Source organism: Cervus canadensis, chromosome 21 (genome assembly GCF_019320065.1).
Source record: "Cervus canadensis isolate Bull #8, Minnesota chromosome 21, ASM1932006v1, whole genome shotgun sequence".
NCBI lineage: Eukaryota > Metazoa > Chordata > Mammalia > Artiodactyla > Cervidae > Cervus > Cervus canadensis.
This window is the reverse complement of record NC_057406.1, coordinates 57,440,568-57,464,940: the sequence shown is the minus strand read 5'-3', so window position 1 is coordinate 57,464,940 and position 24,373 is coordinate 57,440,568. Positions and strand designations below refer to the sequence as shown.

Below are 24,373 nucleotides of genomic sequence, written 5' to 3'. Positions count from 1 at the left end.
TTTTAATACTCTCAATATGAAAGGTTGGTGTTTCCAATCCAGCAGGTTCTCCATAGCTATACTTGGCCCTCTGGGTATGCTCTTTATTTCTCTCATCCCACTCTAGTTACTACTAGATTGGCAGGCATTTCCTTCTAGGGTTGCAACCCTCCCCTGCCTTGCCTGTCCCAGAGCCGCCCCAACCTCTCCAGCCCAGGGTCCGTATTCATACATCACCTGCCGTGTAGAGCGCATGTGCATGCTGCCGTCCTAAATAACCGGAATGTGTTTCTGTTCTTTTGTTTTTTTGTTTTTGTTTTTGTGTGGATTTTCTGCAGTGTGGTTTACCAGGACGGATTTTACGGTGCTGACCTCTATGTAAGTACACACACCGGGGCCTTCTCGTCCCCATCCCCTGACAAGCCAGCCTTTTTTTTTCTGTTTTTCTTTGGTTTGTTTTGTTTTTTTTTTTTAATATAGTTTATTTAATTTTTATTTTCTTTTTCCTTGTGGATATATATATATATATTTATATATTTAAGAATGCAAGCATGCTTCTCTGCCACTGCGCTTGCCCCTGGGTGCAAAAACTAAGCCTTTGGGTTTCCTGGTCATTGCTAGAATCAGTCTACTGGACATATTCTTTTCCCTTCCCTATGCCCACAGATGTTCTATGTATCACGAATATACTTGAGAGATGGTCAGCAGGTTTAAAGTCTTTTCTTCCTGTCGTCTCATGTGCATACATAAATAACAGGACAAGCGTAGCCTGAAACCAGCCCTTTCCCTTTTCTGCTTTTCTTTTCATTTCACATCCCTCTTTAGATCATTAGGGCTTTGATTTCTGTAGTGGCAAGAAGCTTCCTGAAATGTGTGTTTTCCTGTTTCACATACTTTGAGAGAGCACTGTCTTGTGAAAGTGAGGTGAGGAATTGATGCCAGTGGAGAGTGGGTAGGAATGAGAGGAAACCAAATACTCAGTGCATAAGGCTTTTCTATATCAGAAGGTCCACAGCCAGTGGGGCTCTTTCTTTAAAAACCATCTAGAAGGAAACAAATGGCATCGTTAGCAATCTGCACTCTTCTACAAACGTTTGACTCATACAAGATTTGTTGATTTGACCAGCCATGGTAACATCTTTATTACTATCCATGATTTAAACTGTCTAGCTATAATTCGAGTCTCATGATTGGTGGTCACATGTTATTTAAAATATGGGCAAAATGATCTAACTGACAAAAGAGTAAAGTTTTTGAGTTTTGCAAGTCTTTTATTAGGACCTCTCTCCAAAGATCTCTTTCTGAATGCATGCTTAGTCTAACTACCCACATCGTTAAGAAATAGTTTCCTGAGAAAAACTTGTCAGCATGAAATGATTCTTCGGGCACAGTGTAGAATTGTCTGGAAATGCTTTCTCCACCCTAATTTCTCCAAAGTCGATAAGGGTACCTTTTTAATGAACTGTTTCCACAGTCTGCCAGAGATTCCCAGCAATTAAACCATTAATGCCCTCTCAGAATTCATGTGGAGTATGCACTCTGTATTGCTGGAAGTAGACAGGAGAGAGTGGTTCTCTGAGATACGGGGGGTGGCCGTTTAGAGCAGACCTTCAAAGTACACTTGAACACATGCTTGAAGGAACCTTTGCCATGATTTGGTCCAACCTTCTCACTTTGTGGATATGTTTCTTAGATTGTGACTTACCCAGATTACCGAAATTGTTTGTTTATCCAAGCATAAAACCCAAATAATCAATATTTCATTACCTCTCATAGTAATTTAGTTAAAATCCACATCTTTCCTCTGATGGTCTTCAAGAAGTAAATGAAAGATCTTTTTTTCTTATGCTCACGGTGAAACTTGAAGATTAGGAAACTATTAATATATCCTACTTTTACACCAGAGTGCACTTTTCTAAATATATGTATTTATATAAGCTCTTATAAGCATGTACATCCTCCCATATACATTAGTATCCATAGTCTCATGAAGCTCACCTTTATGTTATTTAAGTTTTCTTGAAATCTGGTCTATTAGAGTACACTTCCACTTGAATTGGGAATTTTTTCTCTGATATCTCATTTGGGGATTTCTTAAGTATAATGTACTTCTACCTTATTAAGATTTGCCTCATTCCACCTTGTTAAGTCATCCAACCGAGTATTTATTAACAGTTCTCTCATTTCCTTAGTTTACAATATATGACTTTATTAAGAGAGAAATGATTTTTCTGCATTTGTTGAGAAAATACTCTTGATTTTTTTTTTCATCTACAAATTGGACCGCCTTATCAAGCTGAACAGAAGTAATTCAGCGACCTTGCCAAAACATTTTTTTGACCCGTGGCCTCTAGTTGATGAAAAGACTGAATAGTAATGGTATTTTTATTTCTTAGTTATCTTAAACCAGTTAGTTACTTAGAGGAAAGAAGAAAAAGTTAGTTACTAGTGCTGAAATAATACCCAAACCCACAAATGGAAAACCAGAAAACATGAGGTGGGAACTGTTGAGTGAGGCTCAGAGTTAACTTTGAATACAGCTTTTAAAACTGCACATTCCCCACCCTATGTGTGAGGTGGCAAAGGAGGCTTCTTTAAAAAACACACAAACAATAACAATAAAAACCCCTATCATTTTATGTTGAATTTGTTTCTGCTTCTCTCTGTACATTTTCCCTTCTGTGAAAATCTATTAATGTATGTTTAGTTCTTGTTATCTCAGAAAGGAAGATCAGAAATAGAGAGGTTGGTTTATCTAGTCTAAAAAGTGCCCTGAACCTGAACTTGAGGAGACAACATGAGGGAAAAGAGTTTAAATTGCTGGCTTTTATTTAAGCTATATTAATTTAAGCTATTAACTGTGAAGGTGTGTTTTGTAGGTTTTTTTGGTTTTGTTTTGTTTGTAATCTCTCCCTGTCCTCTTCTTAGGCCATAACCCCTGCTGGCCACTTTCTTCCTCCTCGTGTCTTTCATGGCACATTCCTCTCTGGAGAACTGATCTAGCAATTGTGCCCATGACTTGTAAAGAGATTCCCCATGCTAAGATTTGGGAGTGTCACAGGTAGATTATGTGTCTGCCCGCCCCCTCTTTTTCTGATCAGTAGGAAAGATACCGTTCACCCTAGTTCACTTTTTTTAATGGGATAACAACTGCTCCTAATTCTCACCCTGTGAAAAGCATGCTTGCATCCAAAGGAAAGAAAAGGCTGGTGGGCCCCTTCGCGGGCTTTTTTGTATGATTGTTTTCCTTCCACAGCTGTGTTTTTTGAACTGCTCTTCCTGTGTTCTGTTATAGAATAGTCTTACAGGAACCAATCATTAGCGCTAAAATACCTCAGGTAGGAGTGCCAGTGTGACCTGCCAATCAATCAGATTGTGGATTGCAGTGAAAAAATTGAATTATACTAACCATTCCAGCTCCACGTTAGAGATGGGAACAGAGGCTTTTTTGGACAATCAAGACTTGTGAGCGTGTGATCTAAGGCCTGCTACCTCAGCAGTGCACCCAGTCAAGCTCCTTACATGAGGGCACCTCCTCCAAAATTCCGTGCTCCCGCCCCATTGCCGCACATCCGCACCAGGTGTGTTCCACGCACTGTCCCATCACCGCCACCTCTTTTAGTTTGTCAATCACATATATCCATGGTGTTGAAACTGGTCTTTTATATTATGAAGAGCTTAGCCATTTGGGACATCATCTTCCTTCTGTGAAAGAAATGAGAAAAGAGAGAAAGTAGAATCCATCTAGACAGGATTTCTGAATCCCAAATTGGCCCCTGTTGTGAAATCATAGTAGTAGTTGGGCTGTGCTACTATGTAAGTTTGAACTTGTCCTAAAAATCTAGGTATACTAGAACTCTAAAATGGAAGCATGTGTTTCCCAGGCCCTTTCTCCTTTTCACCTTAAAACCAGATTAGCAAAGGCAGTGGATCACGACGCCCTGTTCAGTTTGCTGGTGGCTGGGTGCTCAGCAAAAGGGGAAGCAGCAGGTAACTTGTCACAATTCAGTTAGTCTATTTATGTGGCCACCCAGTGAGCTTCTGGAGGTAAACTGATTATAGAGATGTGGAAGAAGAGTGTTTGAAAGGCTTAGTCAGTTGAAGATCATCTTTTATCATAAAATTAGTAAGTGGAAGATACCAAATCAGTCATAAAGATTCCTTTCCTTAAAAAAAAAAAAAAAGATTCCTTTCCTTAACCCCAATTTTAATAATGATAGAAATTTAAAATATTTTCCTTAAAAATTCTTCATTATCTACTCTTCTAAGTAGATAAGGTCTCCCAGTCAAAAGCAGTAACAATATTATCATTATTACAAGTTTTGTATTCACATCTGTATTACCCACATTTAATCCAGTGTGCCATATTGCCACCGAAGAATCTTTGATCTCCTGAAGAGCCCCTCCTCATACAAGTTCAGTCCAGGGCTGTGGATCTCAGTGGAGGAGGTGAGGGAAAGGAAGGAGTTAGAATCATGTAAAGACAGTGATCCCCAGAGGCACAGCCTTAGGCCTAAGCCAGTTGGACTAGATCTCTGCTCTGCTATAGTGATTCAAAGCATCACACCTGCCATTCTCCCCACCTGCCTACCCACTCCCGCCCCCACTCCCTTTGCTCTGTAAATCCATACACCACATGCAGGGAGCAAGCTTTCATTCGTCTGCTGGTCTTGAAATATACATTCTTCTCCTCAGTGTCACATAATGTCATTGTCTTCCAGGTAGAAAGAAGGTGTCTTGACATCACATGCTCACCAAAGTCCTGTTTTAATGTAAATCCTAAAACAAAAATGTAGTAATATACTTAATGGCCAGGTTAAAATCAAGACAAGGAGAGGTTAAATGGAGACAGAGAAAGGCCAGGTGTAAGAGGAAAGGTTCTGTAGAACCCTCCACTCTGTTCTAATTAAAACACAGCTCAGGCCTGTGCAGAGGAGTCACGTGGTCTGCTTGGCCGCACTCTGAAGTTCACTAGACAACAAAATTGGTTCAGAGCGGAGTCCCTAGGTGACATTGAGCAGCGGAAAAGTGAGAGTTTAACAACAACAAAGTGATCTTAAAGGTAACAGCATTTTCATTTGAAAAAGCTAGAATTTGAAGGCGGGGATGTGTTACAGCAATGTGAAAAGATAGAAGGCTTAAACACAGGAAATATTTTAGAACACTGGATCAGTATGTCTGGGTGTTGACAGAGGGCAAGCACACAAGTGAGCACTGTGGGTCAGAAGTGAATCAGGAAGATTGATTAGGGGAGTGGTAATTGGGCTGCCCCAGTTGGGAGCATTAGGAGTCATTCAGAATGCATTACAAAGGAATAAGAAAGTAATTGTTTGTAAAGGGGTGTGTGGAATATTTGGATCAGGCTTAGCCATGACAGATTTATCCAGCTGTCAGGTTCCAAAAAGCTGTCCGTGTCTGCCCTCCGACATTAGGGTGTGCTGTGGCCATGCTAATCCCCATTTTTTGTTTTATTTCAAATCACACACAGATAGAATCTGCAAAGTGCTTCAGATCAAACAGGTCTGATTGTGTGTAAATACATATGTCCTTTTTAATTTTTATTATTAATGGTTGCTTCAGTTTTGCATTGGTGCATGGTTCAAAGCAATACACATCAGCTATCTCATGACTTCATATCTCCAAATGAATTATTTCTCCTCTTTTTTGTTTGTTTGTTTGTGCAGTCAGCTGAAGAAATGTTAACATCTCACTCTAAATCTCTCAGTGGAGTCTCTGTTCCCTTCTCTGATATAACAGATGGGTTACTGCTTGTTATAATTATTAACATCGTGGTGTGGGCCAGGGCTCGGGCGGGCCAGATTGACTCTTTCTCTGGGCTGGGAGGGGCCAGTCGTTAGGGTCTGGAATGTTAACTCGAGTGGTGACTGACTGTTTCCGTAATACCAGGTCGTTGTGGCTGCACGCTCTAGTAATTGAGGCTGTGTACTTCACCGAGCTTGTGGTAGAGCCTAGGGCGAACCGCTGTCCCAAGAGAATGCTGGGATAGATAGAGTTAGCCAATCCGAGTCTGAACGTGGTGATTTTGCTGGTCGTTCTAGCTCCAGATGTTGGCATGCTTAGTTTTTAATGTGATTAATAAATGTGGCGCCATACCCCTTCCCCACGCCTGAACCCTGTCTCTCCTACCCCCTCCCCAACCCTTGTTCTTTTTGAAAAACCTGAGAAACAGCAATGAAACCCTTGGTGTTTCAAACTGCACTTTGTTCTCATGTTCCATAAACAACTTCAGATTTGCTCATAGAAGTGAAAGTTGAGAAAATGGTTTCTCTGCCTGGATGCTTTATACCTTCCAGCATCCAAACTGGAAATAAATATACCTGAATGTTCATTGGCTTATATTATGGTGAGATACATTGTTGAATAACCAATTGAAAAAACCATCAGAAATACTTAGGACTAAGAATACATCTAAGAGGAGTAAACCCGTGACATGCAATTTAGCTTGTCTAATTTAGGGATAGTCATCGATGAAATTAACAAGTTAATTAGGATATTACTTCCTGTCCTAAACGTAGATCCCTCCTCCTAAAAGAGCCTGTCTATAGCGCCATTATCGTAAAGTAATTAGAAGAGTAGACATGTGGAAATATTATTTGCTTTTTTAGAAGAACAAATTGATGTCGTTTTCTTAAAATTCTGTTGACATTCTTCTTGAGCCTTTTGTTATCAATAAAATATTTGCATCTCTGTCCTGCACTCCTGATTTTGAATGGCAAAAGACCCTCAACAAATTCAGGCTCCAGAGTCTGAGTTCACTTAAAGCAAAAGGAAAGGACTGGAGGTAGATTATCTGCATTTCCTTCTGGTGTAGAAGGAGCCCTCTTTCCCACAGCCTGATCCATTTGAAATTGCCTTGATCAACAGTGGCGTTCCTGCCTTGGGCGTGAATGGGTGCGTGCACGTGTGTGGCTGAGCCCCCCGCTGCTCACCTGAAGCTGTCACAGCATTGTTAGGTGGCTGCACCCCAACACAAAATACAAAGTTCAAAAATATAAAGCAGTAGCATCGCCCCCAAACCACTGAGGTTCCCCTGGCTTCTTGCAGGCTGAGGAAACCAAGAGGAAATGTCTATCAGTAACCTCGTTCAGAACCTCTTTTCTTCCAGAATTAGTGCACTACTGCTCAAATCTAATGATTGAATACAATCCCCAGTATATCTGACATACCAGGACTTACTTCGAATCTAGTTAGTATTTTTATGGGAACGTATACCTCTGCTCCATGGCATAGAACTTAAGTTTTTAGTTGTTTTACCCAGGTAGTATACATTGGGCTTTAGTTGCTTTTATTAGCTTGATTTTTTCCATTTTTAGAGATTATTTTGAATTTTGAAGACCTGCTGAAGGGACAGACTTCCTGATGTCTGTTTACCGCATCATCCTCATTTACAAAGAGGTTTTCCTGAACATGGCCCTGCTGTAGACTTCACATTAGCAAACTTTAATTCTAAACTAGTGGAACCATTTATAATGATACGGAAAGTGAACCTTCGAGATTTATACAAAATTTAAAATCTCAACTACAATGATTAACATCTTGTTTTGTTTAACAGTTGCTTTTGCTGTTTCATTTCTTTTTTAGAAGTTTTTGTAAAAAAGTGAAGGAAGGAGATACTTTAGTTAGTTTATATATAATGTAGATACTTAGGCGTGTATGTATGACAGGGTGTATATTACAGGCTGGATATAGGGCTTTACCCAAGTCAGTCTGCCCTGCCTGTCCTGGTAGACCTGGCTAGAACTCAGAGGAAGCTTGTGGATCACAGCTAGCCCCTGAGGGTGCTCCTGCCATGGCCCTATCATTACCATCCCATTACCAGTGTTGGTAATATTAATGAGAATTTTCTTATTTATATGAATATTTATGGAAAGATCTATAATTGAAGCAATGTTCAAATCATTCACTTGAACAAGGAAGGAATAATATAAAACCACTGAAAACCAATCAGGGATTTTTTTTTAATTTGCAGCTACTTCTGATGAATTTGAGGTGCATAAATTTAAAGAGCAGGAGTATACTTTACCCCGCAGTACAGTGTCTTCAGTTAGAGAAAGCATAAATTATATAAGAAAGAAGCAAAAAGCCGTAAGAAGAAATTACAGGTATTTTTAGAAGAAGATTTGGACAGAAATAAAAGCAGCAAGCTAGAAGCTGCCCAGTAAGGTGGTTAAGAAGACCAGAGGTCCCATTAGAAAATGCTTGTTTTCAATCCTAAGAAACGATACAGAAAAATTCAAAAATTTTTTGTAGACTTAGCAAAAATTGAGCATTTGAAGAGATCGAAAGTAGAAAGCACAGGGCCGAAAGCTTCAGGTGTCCATGAGAAACAGACGTGCTAGTCTACGGATCGAGACTGGCTGCCGCTCACTGCTGAGACGCCCCCCAGATGGGCATAGTTACATTTTGCTATACCTGATGGAGCTAAGACGATAAATATAAGTGCACAGCTGAATTAGGTTTAGGCAAAATAGGTGAATTCTAAAAAGGTAAAGAAAAAGAAGGAAACATAGGGCTTTCCACTTTTTCCAGTAGCCTGTCTCATTTGCCATTTCTTGTTGTGATTATCTTTGAAATACTTGGTGAAGAAATACACATGCTTCACCCTGGCAGTAAAACCCTTTTGAGTATTCGATTCATCTAAACAGAGGTAAAATAGCAGGACAGGGGAGTTGTAAGCTTTTTGGGACTAAGAGGATATTTGAACCCATGGAAGAAAAGCTCCAGAGCCTGCTGTGAGATTGGGACGTAAGGATCCCAAAACCTTTTAAGGAAGAAAAGCAAGTGCAGTTAAATGCTTGGGGGAGGTGGGAAGGGCTTCCTAATCTATTTGAACCTAGCCCAAGGAGCCCCCAGCCCTTTGTAATCTGATGTGCCTGAGTCTGAACTATAGACAGAAGTTGGCAAACTTTTTCTGTAGGGGGCCAAGTGGTAAAGCCTTTCATCTTCATTGGCCATACGGTCTGTGTTACAGCTAGTTTCAGAAATAGGTGGCAAACCACACTGGCCCACGTGTGGAGGTGTGCCAGCCCCTGGTCTACACTGGCTCTTCCTTCTAAATGTCATTTGGTTGTCCTCGCCTCTTGGCGAACATGCTAGGCCACAAACGGCAGAGCACGTGTACGGGCCCTTTCTCTATGAACTGCTGTCTTTTAGCAGTAGATCAGTTCGAGTACACGTCAGAGAATCTGAAGGTAGCACATATAAACCTACATGTCGGGAGGGGGGATCAGGATGGAGAATACATGTAAATCTATGGCTGATTCATATCAATGTATGACAAAACCCACTGAAATGTTGTGAAGTAATTAGCCTCCAACTAATAAAAAATAAATAAATAAATAAATAAATAAACCTACATGTCTTAATTCTAAAGTTTCCATTTCCTGTCAGATAAAGTTCTCCCAACTTGCTATAAATATTTTCCTTGCTGAAAGTTCCAACAAAGATAGATCCAAAATTGTATATCTTCATTTTGGGGGGAAGAGGGATAAGTTAGGAGCTTGGGATTAAAACATACACACTATTATATATATGAAAATAGATAACCAATAAGGTCCTAGTGTATAGCACAGAGAACTCTACTTAATATCTTGTAATAACCTATAATAGGAATCCTAAAAAGAATAGATACTTACATATATAACTGAATTACGTTATACCTGAAACTAACACCACATTGTACATCAACTGTATTTTAATTAAAAACAAGTATTGTAAATCATATCTTCACTTCTTAAATTTGAGAACAGGTACCCCAGTGTAGTTTACTTATATTACTACTACAAATTGCAAAACAAATCCCTGTTTTGGGCGGAGCTTAATTTTGCAGTAAGGAGCAACATGCAGACTGATGCAGTTTGAAACACTCTCTCCCCACGTGTGTGTCTGTGTCCATGTCTGTCTCTGCGTCCCGTCCGTCTGCGTGTGGGCGGGTGTGTGTGCACCTGTCCCCCGGGGGGAGAGGTGTCTGTAAAGTGAGTTCTCTTCTCTCCTGTAGGGTGGGTACGCAGCCTACAGATACGCACAGCCTGCCACCGCGACTGCAGCCACCGCCGCTGCCGCCGCGGCAGCCGCTTACAGCGACGGGTAGGTGCCAGGGAGGGGGAGCCCGCCGCCGTGCGCCAGCCCCTCCCCTGCCCACACCCTTTCCAGAAGGGCACTTGGGCCACGGGGCTGCTGCTGAGCTGGGTTTTCTGCAGGCCTTCTCCCCAGACCCTGCCCCGCCAGAAACCCACCAGCTCAGACCCTTCCCTCCCTCTTGTTCTTGGGCCCTTCTGGCTCTGACCCCAGTTTCCCACTTCCTCATCACCAACGCCCTTTTCCATTTTATAGACTTAGTTCAGAAGTTTTCAGTTACTGCCTTTAGGAGCAGACAGAGATTTTTTTTTCCATTCTGCTAGTTTCCTAATAGCATTCCAAGACCAAGTTACTCACAAATCCTTAGACAGTCAAACACATGTTTAAGTTTTTGTGGGGTTTTTTTGGGGCGGGGGGGGATTACTCTCTTTCCTTTCTCTTTATCCCTGATTGGATTTCTTTCTCCAGTTATGGCAGGGTGTACACAGCCGACCCCTACCATGCCCTTGCCCCTGCCGCTAGCTATGGAGTTGGCGCTGTGGTAAGTAGATGTGCCCTTTTTTTTTCTTTAAACATTTTACTTCTGACTTTTACCTACAGATTATAGAAGATCTAGGGAGGTGATAAATTCAGCCCTGTTTCCATTGCCAAAGTATTAAATCCAGTAGGACCACCTGTAAATTTCCTGTGGCTCCTTTGTGTGCTCATGTGAGCCCCTGGCCTGGGCAAAGACAACAGAAAGGGGCCTGCTGCTTTATGTTGCCTCAGACGTTAGATGCATGCCTGAGCAGAGTTCTACTGATAGGTGTTAGCTAAGACTTGGGGACATAGGACTCTCTAGTTTCCACAGTAAAGCTTTCAGAAAACTTGACTTGTTTCAAATGCAGATGCCAAAAGATGTCCCTATTCTTAAGCCTTCCAGTAGATAGTACTAGAAATCACCAAGCAATTGCCTTCCAAAGATATTTTATTAGTAGCATTTGTGGCAAAATACAGTATTTTCTTAGAAGTATGCAAAGCGTCCATAGAGCTCATCCCCCAGGACACCTCCAGGTCCAGTGACCAGAATTTACTGGGTTCAGCAGTGGCTGGTTCACAGAGATGCCACCTCGTGCCAGATTTCTCTTGCCATCTTCAGTGCCACCAGGCAAGGGCCTGGGAACACGGGTGACCGTGTCTGAGAGGGACGCAGATGACGGGTCCCAGTTAAGACATAAAGGATGTTCGAGAGCCTGCCATTTTCCACACTGAATCTACTGATGAGGATCTGTAGGAGGAAGTAATAGGGTCTGGGTGGGGGAGAAGGGAGGTGTCAGAATTGAGGTAGGGACATGCAATATAAAGAAAGGGATGGGAATTCCTAAAGTTTTATTTAGTGCCCAAATATTATAAATCCTATACTAAAAAAATGACCCAAGGAGTGATATGGTCCTAAGGAACTTTTGATTGAAAAAGATAAATCATTTGATAATGATTAAAGGAATAAAGTCCAGCTAAAACCCCAGCTACATATATATATAAAAGATAAAAATAAATATGTCAAGAAACAACCTGGTTGTTGTTTTTTTTATAAATTACTGAGGCAGTAGGCTTTATTCATTGAAAGATTAACTCGGGTTTAAATCCAGCACCATCTCAAGCATGGGATGTGACAGTGATAGCGATCCAAAGTACCATGTTCTCCATTGTCAGGTGATGGGTAGGAAGGTAAAGTCAGCATTCTGCTTTAGGCCACAATTATGTTGAAATAATCAAGGTAAACAACACACGTGCTTTTCAAAATCCACCTATTTACAGACCTGGTTTTAAACTGCACAGAGTTTCTCTTCTGTGCTAATTTGTGTAAATAATGAAATGAATCGTTATGATCCCCTTCCCTTGAGAATATCAGGTCAGCAATAAATATTTGGGTCCCAATTTGAGCATTTTAGAGACAGAAGTTGGTTTCCCGACCTCATGCACTAGACACTATCTAACCAGTTGCTTTGAAGCTTCTAAGGAAGCTGTTTTTCCAAATCCCTTCTCAGGACATATGTCTTCTTTCATAATGCTTCTCTCATCAACCTTTTAATAATTTTTGTGTCTTTAATTATTGCAGGCGAGTTTATACCGAGGTGGCTACAGCCGATTTGCCCCCTACTGAAGTGACGTGAGACCCCTGCAAGTGGGACAGCCCCCCAGTTCATGAGGCCTGGCTATTGCAATATTTACTAGTAGAGGAACTCTATAGCAAGATGAAGAGGAAAAACAAACAAACAAAAAAAAAAACACAAAAAAAGAGAGAATACTTTTTTATACCTCACTATGTTCTTTGAATATGTATTTTTCCTTTAAATTTCTGCCTTTAATTCTTTTGTTCCAAAGATTGTGCATTTTTTTCTTTTTTTTTCTTTTTTTTTAACTGTGGTAAAAAAAAAAAAAATGCATTTCCATGTCTGTATGTCCGTGCTTAGCTTATTCTATCAATCACGGAAGAGGCAGTTAATGAGGAAGGAGAGCATTAGGAGCTGATAAATGCATCTGATCAGAAATTAGCAGACAGGATTACCAAAGTGAATCTGGTGCTGACAGGCTGGGGGACAAGCAGAAGTAGCAGAGATCTCTCTGCAGCAGGATATCCTTCTAGTCTTCTGAGCTTCTGGTCTTTGGCAGGCCGTTCTGACTGGCTGTGGCTGGAATCCACATGCTAATAGATGATAGGAATGTGTGCTTGCAAAGCAGGAGAATCACAAAGACACTTTCCTCTCCTCTTCCCTCCTGTCTTCTCCATTCTTTTTACAATCATCTTAACATGCACAGCCTGAGATAGTTGGCATGGTTTTTGGAATTATAGTATTAATATTTCCAAACATGCGCTCAGACTGTGGATAATAAACACCTCATTAGGCATCCGGTCTCAGAATGAACTTTGGAGTCTGAGAAAGATCATTCTTTTCTTTCCTGCAAACCCTAGCATTCCTGCTGGGCTTCTTCCCTTTCTTTGAACCACCGCTTAGCTCATCTCTCCGTTTACTAACACCCTGCTCCCATGTCCTCAAGATTCAAGAATTTAGGACCCAGGGATAGAAGAAGAAATAGCCAGTGGCCAGATTTCCCCAGAGGTCTGGGCACGGCTTGCAGGCTAGAAGTCCAGATTGTCGAGTACCAGTGAAGAGGATGAGGGCAAGTAAAGGGGTGTTAGATGATGTCTGACAAGGTGCCCTGGTATTCCCAGTCTTTCTCTTGCATCAGAAAGTTAGCACAGAGTGTAAAACATGTAATATAGGCTCTGTTGGCAAAAGATAAAGCACCGAGCCCTAGATCAACTGTCCCTGGAGGTTTGGTGAGCAGGGCATGTAAGGACAGGCAAAGGCACTTTGTACAAGCTCCAAAGCCATAGGACTTTTCATCTTCCAGAGCCTGTACAAGTCACTTCTCTGTCCACAGTCTGGAGCCCTCATGGCCATTTCACCCAGCTTCACTATCCTCCAAAGACAGCCAGCTGAGCACCTGGACCACTTGGTATTCGTGAACACTACAGGACGTGAAACCGAAGCCCCTGAGGCTGCCCCCCTCCCTCCCGTACAGGGACGGGGGTCTGAAATGGCCAGGACCTCACATGTTGCCAGAAAGAGCCACTCGTGTGGCCAACACGTGAGTCCCTGCTGCACTACCCGGCTGCGATGTTCTGTCTGTCATCAGGGCAGGGGGGCTGTGCTTCTCTTCTCGCTATTAGCTGTTAAAGGCAAAGGTCCTGCAGGATTTCCAAAATGAAGGCATTAGCAAATGGAAAAGCACGGTCCATTTGGCTCCCCGGTCTATTCACATTGGTACTAGGGTGACCTTTCACCCGAGGGATAGCTGCTAAAGGGAGCAATTCAGAGACATGGAGCTTCTGGTTTGTTATGGGTTTGTTTTGGTTTGTTGTTTTTTTTTTGTTGTTTTATTATTTTTTTTTTTTTTTACTCCTGCCTCCACACATGTTCTTGCCTGATCCTGATTCTTGTCCCTGAATTAAAATGACTGACGTATGACAGCATCAAGCATTCTTTGTAAGCAGAGGGATCTGTCTTGCGGTGGGGTGGGGGGGCTGACCTGTCATGTATAATACATATCTTCTCCCCCTTCAGAATCCTTTCTCTCCTAATAACTGGGAGAGAGGCTTCCCTGAAACCAGGGGAGAGACATCAAGGAAGCTAGAGGCCTCGATGCAATCTTACTGATTCTGGGGAGGAACGCGCGCTTAGAGGGCGCCAGACTGCCCAGTCCATTGGCCATTTTCTAAGGGTTCTCCTCCCCTAGCCAAAGTTTGGTTTGTTGCTGTTAAGACAATTTTTCTTGTGTGTATATAAATATTTCAGTTTGGGGTGGGGGAATGGGATGTGGGGCTTTTACAGTCCGAGGGACTGGGGGCAGAGAGGATTTTTCTTTGTTTCGTTCGCTTTTATTTTGAGGGAGAGCTTTTACTGACTAAAGAAGCTGAGAGAAATGTTGTGTCCTGTTCACACAGGGGCCATTCTTACAAATGGTGGGCCACTGCTTCAGTGGAGACGAGGCCAAATTCTAAATAGTTGTATCCATGGCAGAAGAGAACAGGGCAGTGAGTTCAAGGATTTTCTTTTCTTTTTTTCCAGAAAGAGGGAAGGGTGATGGGAAATGCAGGGAAGGCAGCTTCCACAGCCCTTTTTAAAAAGAAGCAGAGGCCTGAGCTTTCGTACATTTCAGTTCAGCTGGCTCTGGCTGAGGACTCAGTAGGCAAGCTCTGTTTCCTATCGGGCCTCTGCTGCACTTCCAGGGATGGTGTTAACACTGCTTCCTTCAGCTCCCTTTTCTAAGAAAGACTAAATCGTTATTAAAGGGCCTTCGGTTTTCAGTGTCAGCACTGACTGGGGCTCTTGAAGCACCTCAGTTTACTGGCATCAACCTACCCCATCAGCTTCTGAACTTTGAGACTCCACACAGGCAACTTCATTAGAGGCAGGTTCCTCGAACCATCAGTGCTTGTTTCTTCTGACTCTCATTCCCAGTGGACTCAGAAACAAAGTCAGAAGAGAGTTGGCATCTCGTGAGTTTGTTAGAGGATGCTGGTGGATAAGTCTAGAAAACTTACCCACGCTGAATCACATGAATGACTGCAACAGCTTTACTATAGGTCACCGTGTAGACTTCTACACCATGCTTCGTACTCTTAGAAGCCGGGCTCCTTCCAGGAATCCTCTAGTAAACACCTTTATCTGAATATGCGTCTTTCAGCCCAGAGAGCTGTCCTCAGAGCTTCTCCAGAATCCATTATATTACATAATTCAACTCCCACTGACCCTGATCAGCTGTTGTGATTCGTCATTTTTAAGGCTCTCAGGTTTTACGAAACCTACCGGCACCATCCTCCTCCAGTAGCCACAGGTGGAATTGAGCCAATATTACCTTTCCTTGAAAAAGAAGGGAACTGGGGCTCAGCTCTTAGTTTCAGGGGAGCTAGTGGGGCTCTATTCAGTAGAAATCAATGATAGCAGCTTTTCCTGACAAGTGACTCCTCAGGGGCTGAACTGCTCTTAGTTTAGGTTCTACTTTCCTAGAGTTCTGGCAGAGAAGTTTGAGTCACCGCCACCTTCTAACTAGTCACATAACTTCCAGATAGGAGGGAGGTGTGAACTCGGGGCGGGAGCACCCTCCAGATCTATCTGCAGGAAGGGCTGGGCAGCCCCCTTCCCTCTGGCAGGAGGATGAGCTCAGCGAGGACAGGGCAGAGCCGTAGGGAGGGGAAGGGGGAGCCCTGGGGACCGCCCCCTTCCACCAAGCCCGCCGCTTCTCTGCTGCTTGCAACCCCCTATAGCACAGTAACGTGCAAAATCACAGACTTGTTTTCCCCAGAAGATAGGAGGAAAGGGACTTTGGTGGGTGGGGAAGGGGTAGTGGTGTTTTAAAAGCATAAGTTACTGTTTGCACTGTTTTAAGATAGGAAAAAAAAAATATATAGTGGGCAAGGTGAACATCCAACGTAAGCTTGTGTGTTTTTCTTTTGTCATGCTCTTGAAAATGTTTGACCGTTTGTAGTATCCACCGGTGAAGCCTGATGCTCTGTTGCATAAAACACTATTTTTTTTGGAAATGTTACTGTCTGAAAGCCTCTTCCCTCCCTTCCCCTCTCCTGTGTTCTTCCTCATCCTCGCCTGACTGATCAACCAGGCAGTAGCCATCCAGGAGCTGGAGTGAGGAGCAGGGCCCTTTCCAAGTAGACTCTGGGTGTCCTCAGCCGGCGGGGTGCCCTCCGGTCCAGCGGCTGCCATCGAGTCCCTGGCCCCCATCTTTAAAATAAGGCTTACAGACCAGGCCACAGCAAATTCTCCAATTCCCAACTCCAATGCACTAGGAAGGAGGAGCCGAGGGGTCCAGGGGAGCCCTCGAGCACGGCCCGTGGGCCCATGGCCGCAGCGGCTGAGTTCTCCAAGTTACCAGAACTGTAGCCAGTTACAGTTTACTCAGGAAAACGGTCGATCACTTCAGCCATGGTAGTGCTGGTTGGCAGGGCTTGGTAACGTAGAGAACTGCTCGTTGGCCGCCACTCAGACCTGGCCTTGAAGGGGACCGCCAGCTGGAGGCGCCCCGCCTGGCAGTGACTCACACCAGCCGGTGTGGCGAGGGCCCAGCTCACACCCGCCAGCAAAAAGGGAACAGCGATTCTCTTTTCTCCCCTCAACCCCGCACCCCCGCTCCCCGCCCCTGTTACCAATGCCAGATTCCCAGGGGGTACATACGTTTTTGAATTTTTTTAAAAATGTTTTTTGGTTTGGTTTTTCTGGGGACCGATGAGTGCTTTAAGCAACATCAATACCCCACCAGGCCCCCAGCTTCTTCATTTTTCTTGTATTTTTTGTTCACAGTATTTTGTGTGTGTGTGTGCAAAGTTTTGGCAGCTCATTTTGGCTGTATTATATATCGAGTGATGAATTGATCCTTTTTTTCCCCCCTACGGGATATGAATTGTTTTCTCCTTGTGTTACAATCCTGCTTGTGAACAGCTGGAGCAGACCTGGGGCTGACACACCAAGCTAGGGCTGCAAAGTGCCGAGAGAACAGGGCGGGCTGGCTTGTCCCCGACGGCCTGACCCACCCGAGCCTCTGAGCTTTTCAGTCCAAATCTCTGCAAGGCTAAAATCGCCAGCAAACCTCCCCTCTTCTCCCCGCTCCCCGTGGCAGGGACGGAACCATCCCTACTTGCAGTTTCTCAGGCCCCCTCCTGTTGCCATGGCAAAACAGGTACCTGCAGGGCACGGGGGCCTCCCATGGGATGCTTGTATAATCCACCGCCTCGCCTTTTCTCCCTCCCCTCCCCGCCCCCCGGAATCACTTCCTAGGACACCCGAGCTGCTTGCCCAGGGTCCTGTTTCCCTGCCAACTCCAGAGAAGCACCCAGGGCTTTGTGACAGTCTCTAATCCCTCCCCTCTCGTTAAGAATCATATTGTATAGTAGCTTTTAGACCATACAGTATTCATTGGGTTACTCCTATTATTATCAAGTAGCTGGAATTGTGAAGGTCGGAGTAGTTAGATCTTTAGCTTTGATTCCTTATTTTTTTTTTTTTGTATTACTATCCATGTGTATAAATTATTGATCATGTTGCTGGCTTTTATAAACTCTAAGCGAAGGGAGAGCACTGCCTCTGCCTTTGCAAATGGTAATGAAGCACTGTTTTTAAATAAAAGAGAGAAACACCATTCTTCTGCCTGCGTGTGTTGATCCTCAGCAATCCCACTGTTGCCTCCCCCCTGAGGCTCCAAAGATAGAGGTTGGATTTGAGTTCTAAGACGGATAAAGGAAGGCGGCAGATGCAGTGCTCCCAGAATGAGAGACCTGCTCTCCAGCCCCTCAGGAGCTGCCTTGCTGTTTCTCCCTGTGAGATTTTCCCCTTCCCTTCTTGCTCTTCCATCCTCTCCAAGTGTCCTCGCTGCTGCCCTCACCTGCTTCGGAAACTGCCTCCAGGTGATGTCCCTCTGCCACCTCTCCTCTGGCTCCCTGGCTGCCACGCGAGCTCCCGAGTCTTTTCCTTCTTTCCTGGACTTCCTCAGCCACCCTTCCTTAGAATTCGATCCAGAAACCCAAAAGACTCGGCATCATGGTTTTCAGCCAAGGCGAGCATTATGGGCGTGGCCTCCCAAGAAGACACACTCATGCTCCTCCCACTGTGACCTCCAACACTAGTGAGGGTGAGACTTCAACTGATGGAGGAAGCTGAGTTAAGACCAGCAGACCCTGAGTTGGTCCTCTTTTTTAAGAAAAGTATTTTTGATGTACTATCTATTTCCAGTTCATAAAACTAATTCACACCATAGGAATCACATCAAAGGGAAAAAGGAGCCAAACAGCCTCTAAATAACCATAGCTTCCCTGCTTCCCTTAAGTGGTAAAGAATCGGCCTGCAATGCAGGAGATGTGGATTCGATCCCTGGGTCGGGAAGGTCCCCTGGAGAAGGAAGTGGCAGCCCACTCCAGTATTCTTGTCTGGGAAATCCCATGGACAGAGGAGCCTGGCAGACTACAGTCCACGGGATCACAAGAGTCAGATACAACTTAGCGACTAAACAGCCACCACCATCGCTGCAGTGTGACCTTGCTCAGCTTCCTTGCAAGCTTTTGTTTTGTTTTCTCTACTCCCAGGTTTGAAAGATGTGTTTCCCCTGGTTGGGTCCTAAGGGAGAAAGTGCATATACAATGTTCACCTTGCTTTGTCCACCTTACTTGCTAAAATAAACATTTTCTGTGTGAATCCAGTTAATGGCTCTCGTGAACATCCTCTTGATCACTACACCATGTTCTCTCCACTGGACGAATGGTTTGTATTTAACAAGTCTTGACTCCTAGTGTTGCAACATTTCAACTGTGTCCAATTTTTCACGGTTCTAAATTCCTCTGAGATAAAGGGATAACTGTCTCTCAGTAATGGCTTCTCTGAAATTGCTGACTTTTCCTCTCGGGGTACCAGGAAAGTAGATCAGATCTCAGCAGTGTTGCGGGCTGTGATGTGAGATGGGGCGGGGGCAGGGCAAGGAAGGATGTAGACCTGTCGCAGAGCACAGTTGATTTTAAAGGATTTTTTTTTTCATCTTAGTCATAAATATACTGTGCGGTTTTATACAATTTGGAAAATGTGTTCTGAATATGTCCCAATATCAGTTGAAATTCACATGAATATTTAGGTCTTCTTGGTCTCCAGCCCCACTTGTACACACTGGAAATCTGGTCTCTGACAAACTTTCCTTCCATCCCAGGTGTTCCTGGTGTCCCCAGGGGCGATCAGGAACCATGGCAGGTCTGCCAGTGTTGTCATTGCTGGGAGCGTCTGCGGGCATAGTCAAAGACTGGCATTCGCCCCTGCCACACAAGGTTTTCATGGGACAGGGTGACTGACTAGGACGTAAAGGAGAAGGAAGTAGTGTGTTCACTTCTGTAGCATCACTGGCATCTCCCTGAAGGTTGGCATGCTTGCCCAGAGATTACATGGCTGGGTGAGGTACTGCTCTCCCTTCATGTACCCCGTCCTTGTCTGCCTAGTTCACAGCTGGATCTGGTGTGATGCCCAGCGCAGAGGTACTCAATTAACACGTGTGCATCAAATAACTTAATGAACAGCCCCTCTGGCTGGAAATGCACATAGGTAATGGGCAGAGAGTGCTCAGTGAGGTGATTGGCAAAGGCCCAGGCCCAGGATTCCATGTGGTGAAAACAGAATGGCAAGGCACCAGCTTCTCACCCTCAGGTACTCCCTCCCTGCCCCCCAGAGCCCACCCATCCCAGGAGAAGATGCCCCTTGAGGGGTTCCCACAGCACCCCATCCCCCTTGGCCTCCCCTTGTTCCTACCACTTACCTCTCCTGTTAAAAGCTTACCTGGGGTACGTACCCCTGCTGAGCCTCCAATGCCAATAGAACAGAGACTGTATTTTCTCCCATGATGTCTTCAGTGCCCTGTGGGATGTTCCCTAAGCTTGTGCTCTGTGACAGGCAAGGGAAGAGACCGGCAAGACCCTTCAGAAGCTGAATCCTGTGTCTCATGGTTTACCCCCCAAATCTGCCTGCCCCCTGGTTATTAAGAAGCTAAAACATGTATCCACAGAGTAAAAGTATATTATGCAGTAGAGTCAGAAAAAAAGGACCTCACGCCTTAATGCAGCAGTTCCCAAACTTGCAGATCTTTGAAAACTTCCCACACCGAGTCATGTCGCAGATCAATGAAATCCCTATCGCTGGAAGTAAGACCCACCCACTCGTCAGTACTTCTTAAAGCCTTGCCAGGTGATTCCACCATTTCCTTAAATCCTTGGCCCCTCTCAGTTCAGTTCAGTCGCTCAGTTGTATCTAACTCTGCAATCCTGTAGACTGAGCACTCAAAGCCTCCCTGTCCATCAACAATTCCCGGAGCCTACCGAAACTGATGTCCATTGAGTCGGTGATGCCATCTAACCATCTCATCCTCTGTAATCCCCTTCTCCTCCTCAGGTGGCCAAAGTATTGGAGTTTCAGCTTCAACATCTGTCCTTCCAGTGAATATTCAGGACTGATCTCCTTTAGGATGGACTGGTTGGATCTCCTTGCAGTCCAAGGGACTCTCAAGAGTCTTCTCCAACACCACAGTTCAAAAGCAATTCTTCGGCGCTTAGCTTTCTTTATAGTCCAACTCTCACATCCATACACGACTACTGGAAAAACCATAGCTTTGACTACACAGACCTTTGTTAGCAAAGTAATGTCTTTGCTTTTTAGCATGCCGTCTAGGTTGGTCATAGCTTTTCTTTCAAGGAACAAGTGTCTTTTAATTTCATGGCTGCAGTCACCATCTGCAGTGATTTTTGAGCCCAAGAAAATGAAGTCTGTTACTGTTTCCATTGTTTCCCTATCTATTTGCCATGAAGTGATGGGACTGGATGTCATGATCTTGGTTTTCTGAATGTTGAGTTTTAAGCCAACTTTTTCACTCTCCTCTTTCACTTTTATCAAGAGGCTCTTTAGTTCTTCACTTTCTGCCCCAAGAGTGGTGTCATCTGCATATCTGAGGTTATTGATATTTCTTCTGGCCATCTTGATTCCAGCTGGTATTTCATCCAGCCCAGCATTTCGTATAATGTACTCTGCATATAAGTTAAATAAGCAGGGTGGCAATATACAGCCTTGACGTACTCCTTTCCCGATTTGGAGCCAGTCTATTGTTCCATGTCCAGTCACAGGCCTCATTTATTTAAAATCTGTTGAATGAACAAATGAATGAGGAAAGAGGGAAGGGGAAGGGGCAATTAACAGGGAGGGAACTAAGGAGAACAAACTACTATGTATAAAATAAGTAACATACATGGAATATTGTACAATACAGGGAATATAGCCAATACGTTATAACAACTATAAATGGAATAGAATCTTTAAAAATTGTGAATCACTGTATTGTATTTGTGCAACTTACGTTCTATTGTCCATTGGCTATATTGTTGTTCAGCCGCCCAGTCATGTCTGACTCTTTGTGACCCCATGGACTGCAGCATGCCAGGCCTCCCTGTCCCTCACTATCTCCCAGAGTTTGCCCAAGTTCATGTTCATTGCCTCGGTGATGCCATCCAGCCATCTCATCCTCTGACACCCTCTTCTCCTTCTGCCCTCAATCTTTCCCAGCATCAGGGAGTTTTCCAATGAGTCATCTGTTCACATCAGATGATCAAAATACTGGAGCTTCAGCTTCAGCATCAGTCTTTCCAGTGAGTATTCAGGGTTGATCTCCCTTAAGATTGCTACATTGGCTATACTTCAATTTTTTAAAAAGGCTAAGTTAGCATTTTCTTTTGGACATCTCCATGCACCTAGGAGTTCAACCCCTTTCCAGCCTATATCATAGAGCTCATCTGCACATAGATGGCAAAGAGACGTGAACTCCCCTGCCACTGTTGGTGAGGGTGTCTGGACCACTTTCACGAGGAGATACTGCATCCAGGCTGTTTGAGAAAGAATGTTGCAGCTGGCCTGTGATGCTTTCTGCGGGCCCAATACAGAAGATAAGTGCTTATCTACCACCATCAGTGAATCCCACCTTCCCCATCACAGAGGAAAAAGCTGGTCCCAAGGGCAGGGTGACTTCCCCTAGATTATAAGCCAAGTAGTAATGGAATTAGCCTAAGAACCTAGGATTTCAACTTTCCAGTAGCCTCCCCCTCCTTAACTTCTGTCTGTTTCTCTCTGGTTAACCCGTCTTTTATTACAGGGATTTCACTCCAGAACGCTGAAGGGTAGAGGGCAAATTATTTTTCCTCCCCAAAGCACGCAGGGTTGCATAGTTATCCTTGTCTAAAGACTCTTCTGTTGCACCTTTTTTTGCTCAGAAATCACTTTAAATATATTTTCAATATAATTAAAGATCCTCTCCTAAGACCACAACAGAACTCTTGATTTTATTCATTTACCTGTTTTTCCAATGCATATTCTTTTCCTCATGACTTAATTATCATTTTGTGTCTTTCTTTTATTTTATTTTGCCATGCTGCCTATCTTGTGGGATCTTAGTTCCCCGACCAGCGATCAAATCTGGGCCCCAGCAGTGAAAGTTCCAAGTCCTAACCACCAGACCACCCGGGAAGTCCCCATATGTCTTATTTTTTTTAATGTAATAATATTATAATATAAGTATTTTTCATATTGCTACACAATTGTCATGAGGATATTTTTGATGACTTTATGCTGTTTCAAGAAGAGAGGATGTACCTTTGTGTCTATATAAACACTCCTTCGTTGTGGCCCGTTGGGGTATTCAGGTTTTGTATAAAATGGCACTGATTCTGTTCTGGTTGATGTCTCCACTCTGACCAGTGACCAGGCCAGTGGTCAACTCCTCGTCCCCCCTCTGTTTTCTGGCTTCATGCACTTCTGTGGACAATGACACCCATGCAGGGGATGGGGACAGCTTATCTTTCTAGTTAAACTTGAGGCAGGAAGTTATTTGCTGTTGTATTTGCAAACGTGGGCCATTAGGAAGATTTCAGTATATCAGTTCAGTTCAGTTCAGTAGCTCAGTCGTGTCCGACTCATTGCAACCCCATGGACTGCAACACGCCAGGCTTCCCTGTCCATCACCAATTCCCAGAGCCAGCTTAAACTCATGTCCATAGAGTCGGTGATGCCATCCAACCATCTCATCCTCTGTCGTCCCCTTCTCCTCCTGCCCTCAATCTTTCCCAGCATCAGGGTCTTTTCAAATGAGTCAGTTCTTCGAATCAGGTGGCCAAAGTATTGGAGCTGCAGCTTCAGCATCAGTCCTTCCAATGAATATTCAGGACTTATTTCCTTTAAGATTGACTGGTTTGATCTTGTAGTCCAAGGGACTCTCAAGAGTCTTCTCCAACACCATAGTTCAAAAGCATCAATTCTTTGGCACTCAGCTTTCTTTATGGTCCCAACTCTCACATCCATATATGACTACTGGAAAAACCATAGCTTTGACTAGATGGGCCTTTGTCACCAAAGTAATGTCTCTGCTTTTTAATATACTGTCTAGGTTGGTCATAGCTTTTCTTCCAAGGAGCAAGCATCTTTTAATTTCTGTATATAGTGTGATTAATAATAGTCTCTTGGTATGGCCTCCCCAGGGCTTCTCGTTTAAATTTTTCATTTAAGATTTGTTGCTTCTTTGCATTTGTGCTAACATTATTTCCTTGGTACTTTGAATTGTTTTGAGGCTACTATGAATAATATCTTATAATGTTGTGTTTTCTAACTTGTTTTGTTACTCTATAGAAATATTATTCATTTAAAATACTTCCCTTGTGCTTTGCTGAATTTTTACTAATTATAATAACTATGAAATGAATATTCCATGAATACCTAATACTGGTTTTCTTTTCTATTTTTTAATATTTATTTTTCTTATTTTGGTTCCATACCTTATTGGATTAGCTTGATTCCTAAATTATTTAATTTTATGAAATTGACTCCAGTATTGTTGACAGCTGGTTTACAAAAACTACTTTTCTTTGTGAAAAGGCAGTATGTTTTATTCCTAGATTTAAATATTTGTATTAGGATTAGGTGCTGAATTTTCAGACTCCAATGAGGTGACCATAATTTTCCTTTCCTATTTAGCCCATGAATATAGTATATTAGTGCATAAATTTCCATATATCAAATTTTCCTTATAGTTCATGAAAACCTCAACTTTGTTACTGCAGAATTTTGCATCAGAATTTTGTTATAGATTTTATTTTCTAGCAGTGTGTTCAATATGTTCATCTTAGAGCAACAAATGATAATAAGTTGTCTTTCTTGGTAATCAAGGTTTATTATTACTGTTA

At 43.4% G+C, this 24,373-nt stretch overlaps 1 protein-coding gene across 26 annotated transcripts in view; it reads left to right on the top strand.

The window, feature by feature from the left end:
- RBFOX2 (RNA binding fox-1 homolog 2) overlaps positions 1-17,772 on the top strand; it is a 286,473-nt gene extending 268,701 nt beyond the window's left edge. For 11 of the 26 annotated variants that reach the window (XM_043439948.1, XM_043439950.1, XM_043439949.1 and 8 more), the window contains 5 exons: positions 318-357; positions 5,468-5,499; positions 9,998-10,086; positions 10,546-10,618; positions 12,176-17,772. In XM_043439948.1, coding sequence (XP_043295883.1) covers positions 318-357; positions 5,468-5,499; positions 9,998-10,086; positions 10,546-10,618; positions 12,176-12,230 — 289 coding nt within the window. In that variant the 3' untranslated portion in view covers positions 12,231-17,772. Of the gene's footprint in view, positions 1-317; positions 358-3,274; positions 3,318-5,467; positions 5,500-9,997; positions 10,087-10,545; positions 10,619-12,175 lie in introns of those variants that run through there. The other 15 variants (XM_043439952.1, XM_043439953.1, XM_043439943.1 and 12 more) reach the window with 4 other exon arrangements.
- Positions 17,773-24,373: the final 6,601 nt, after the last annotated feature.